Source organism: Seriola aureovittata, chromosome 19 (assembly GCF_021018895.1).
Source record: "Seriola aureovittata isolate HTS-2021-v1 ecotype China chromosome 19, ASM2101889v1, whole genome shotgun sequence".
Lineage (NCBI taxonomy): Eukaryota > Metazoa > Chordata > Actinopteri > Carangiformes > Carangidae > Seriola > Seriola aureovittata.
The window spans coordinates 1,843,977-1,847,500 of NC_079382.1; the positions used below are offsets into that span (position 1 = coordinate 1,843,977).

Genomic DNA, 3,524 nt, shown 5'->3' on the forward strand with positions numbered 1-3,524 from the left:
GTAAATGAATGGAAGCGTCTGTGCGCTGTGTTATTGTTGCAGGTTGTGTGGTCTTAGTAATTTTTCTGTGAAAAAATCCCATAATCAGCTGACCTCAGATCAGATCAGTCAGTCATGATGTTTTTGTGACGTCACAGTCAGAAATCAATCGACTCCCGGAGACAAATAAAGTTGAAACTGAGCGTCTGAGCCAAGACGCACAGGTTCTGTCCTCTGGCTTCTTCACGAGCCAGAAGTTTGCTGTCAAAGTTGCATCAAGTTTGACATAGTTAGGACGAGTGACGCCGGAAGCTGCGGGAGTGGGCCTTCAGAATAAAACGAACACTAAGCGTTTTGAGGATTTTTATGAACAATTTTCTTAATGAAAAAGAATTACACATTTCTTCACGTGTTTCCGCTTCGGGTTTTTCAGCTTGTTTTCTATTTGTGGCTCATCAAAATGTTTTATATCAGTATAAACAGTTTTTGTGGTTTTATAAGTCGATGTTTCTATAGCCAATTGTATTTACCTTTAGCCGACATCATACTTTGATGTTCAAAGGTATTTCACTTTTCTTTTCCAGTGGATAAATATCAAACAGCTACAATGACCCTTTACATTCATTTATTTTTGTTTTATTTAATTCCCATTCCTGGAATTGAGTTTAAATAGCAGCCCAGGCTACAAGCCTGTACATTTGGGGGCCATTCTTTCTCAGGCGCCTGTGTTTATTTTGAATAATGTGAGCGGAAGTGCACCGTGTTAATTCCCTCTGACTTGACTCTGCTGTCTGTCCCGCAAGGTCCCGCAACTGGCATGAGTTTAGGATCCCTGAGTGGAAAAAAGAGGGGGGAATGAACAACACGCCGCCAGGATTACGGTTGGTGTGTGGACTTCCATTTTATTTCACTTTGTCCAGTTTTGGCTTTTGGGATTTGAATTTTGATCGTTGGTTTCTTTCTGTGTTGGTGGCCGGTCGCTCGTGGCTCGCCAAGGGACTGTATTTGGGACAACAGCAGCTCCGTCAATGCTCTTCCAGAAGTATTTGCAGTGCAGGGTGTGTTGTCATCATTGTTTTTGACTCTTTATTTTGGTAATAGAGATTTAGTCATGTGTTCATATAAAACAAAAAAATGAAAAACAAACTCCTTAAAAAACCAAAAAAGTAATCTTTGTGTCAAAAAGTGTGAATATGATCATAACTGATTTATTTATCATATTTAAAGTAGAAATATGCATCAGAATGGTTCAGTTCTGACTCAGCTAAAATAGACATTTGTTGTGAATGAAGCTCAAAATCTTAATGGATTTTTCTTCCATTTTAAAAGTTACATTTAAGTTCAGTTGAGCTCCTATGATCCTTTACCTAACTAGGTGCATTGTATTTTTGTTGCATGTTTGCCATCTCTCTCTCTGCATTGTGTGCCACAGGAGGTTGTTTTTTTTGCTGACATAGTTCTATAGGGATTATAATGCAGGGACCACATGCCCTCCCAGGCCATTGTTGGCCCCTCAGTCTCGTTTGTCCTTTTTCTACTGAGTGAGTCAATTGATGGAGGGATAAAAGGCGAGAAAAAAAAAAAAATATGCATTGACACGGGCTTTCAGGACAGAGAGAGAGAGAGGGAGAGGGTTCAGTTGGAGATTTGGGAGCCTGACTGTTGGTGGCCTTTAACTGGTGCCAGCAGCAAACCGGGCCATGAGGGCCCAGAGCAGGGGAGATCAACAAGCAAACCATGTCTTTAAACTACATCAAAAACTTCTATGAAGGATGCGTAAGTAGATCACGATGTGACTGCGACTGTGGGGATTTTATTGTTGCTTCCATCTAGGCCTGACACTTTGTAGCTTACCGTTCAGGATTTGACAGTTACAGAGGAGCAACGCGGAACAATTATCCCTCTCGAGGCCCAAAATGAAAAGACATTCATCAGGTTACATTCTTCGCCTTTTTAATCCATTTCCTTTTACCTTTGTCTTCATGGGGCTGAGTGACATATTTGTAAGCCAAAAGGCTCTTTGCTTTGTGAAAGTGTCATTTAGGCCTTTTTTTCTGCAAAACATGACTCAGTGTTAGTGTCAGAACAGAGCAGGTAAAGAGGGGAGATGGGAAATGTTTCCTCTGAATGGGTTTTGTTTTACCCTTCAGAGCTCAGGGCCTCAGTGAGCCGCTTTTGCAGCTGCATTTATCTGGCTGACAGAAGCTATTTTCTCTTTGTCTCTGACTATGTGTGTGTGTGTGTGTGTGTGTTGTGTGTGTGTGTGTGTGTGTGCGTGTGTGTGCGTGTGTGTGTGTGTCCTATGCACATTCGTGTGTCGCATGTCTGTGCCATGATAATGTGAATGCTTGTTTGCATGCATTATATGTGTGACTGTGTGTGTTTTAATGTGCACTTGTTGCATTGTGTAATTGTGCCTGTGTGTGTGCTGTTCACGCTCACCTGTATGTGTCTCTGTGCATTTCTGTTTGTGTCTGTGTGTGTGTGTGTGTGTGTGTGTGTGTGTGTGTGTGTGTGTGTGTGTGTTCCAGCTCAGGCCTCCTACGGTGATAGGCCAGTTCCACACCTTGTTCTTCGGCTCGGTGCGGATGTTCTTTCTGGGCGTTCTTGGCTTTGCCGTCTATGGGAATGAGGCGCTGCACTTCAGCTGCGACCCTGATCGCCGAGAGCTCAACCTGTACTGCTACAACCAGTTCAGACCCATAACACCTCAGGTATGACTTAACTTAACTTAACTTAACTTAACTTAACTTAACTGTAAAGTGCAACTACATTAATGTAGTCCACCAGTACAACCAGTATTCTAATATATAACACAGCACTAAGGATGAGATAGAACTATCTTTCATGTTATAAAACAGTGACTTCATTACATACTTTGTCCACCAGAGGACTCTGACAAGTGAATTTTACATCTGTAAAATGTCCCTAATAAAATTCTTAATAACAATCATAGACATACTTAACAAAAATGTTTTTTTTTTTTGTATAATAGGAAATTGTATTGATATTGTTTTGGTCTCAACAGCTGAGTAACTGCCTGGCTTTACGAACTGTAGCGTAGCTACAACAGCTCAGATCCTACCATAGTGCTAAACTCAACTGGCTTTATACTGCTAGATCACAGCAGCTAAACAGAATTTTATAACTATAAAAGGTAGCTAACCTAAATTATGCAAGATTTTTGCTAAGTAAAATAAGATAATCTTAATGCTTTGAAAATCTTACCCATGAAACCATAGTTTTTCTAGGTGCTAGCTAGAATTTAACTAAACTCAGCTAAATTAAAAGGTACAACTAAATTACACAGGAATGAAGCCTGTTAGTACAACCTTTTACAGTCCGCTAATTTTTCTTTCTCTAATTTGTGCAGCGGCTCAGATGCTAACATTGTAAAAACTAAACTAAATGGGTATAACAGGCTGTAATTTGGGAGCAATTAAACATTTCAGCAATCATTGACCCTGCCAGCCACAGTTACCAAAGATATAAATACCATATACAAATACATGTACAAAACCCTTTTTTTAATTTTTGCACCATCT

General features: G+C 40.3%; 1 protein-coding gene across 1 annotated transcript in view; it reads left to right on the forward strand.

Annotated features, from left to right (window-relative positions):
- Positions 1-1,716: 1,716 nt before the first annotated feature.
- The window catches only part of gje1a (gap junction protein epsilon 1a), a 2,963-nt gene continuing 1,155 nt past the window's right edge, over positions 1,717-3,524 (forward strand). The window contains exons 1-2 of the mRNA XM_056405165.1: positions 1,717-1,755; positions 2,511-2,693. Of these exons, the coding sequence (XP_056261140.1) occupies positions 1,717-1,755; positions 2,511-2,693 (222 nt within the window). The remainder of the gene's footprint in view (positions 1,756-2,510; positions 2,694-3,524) is intronic.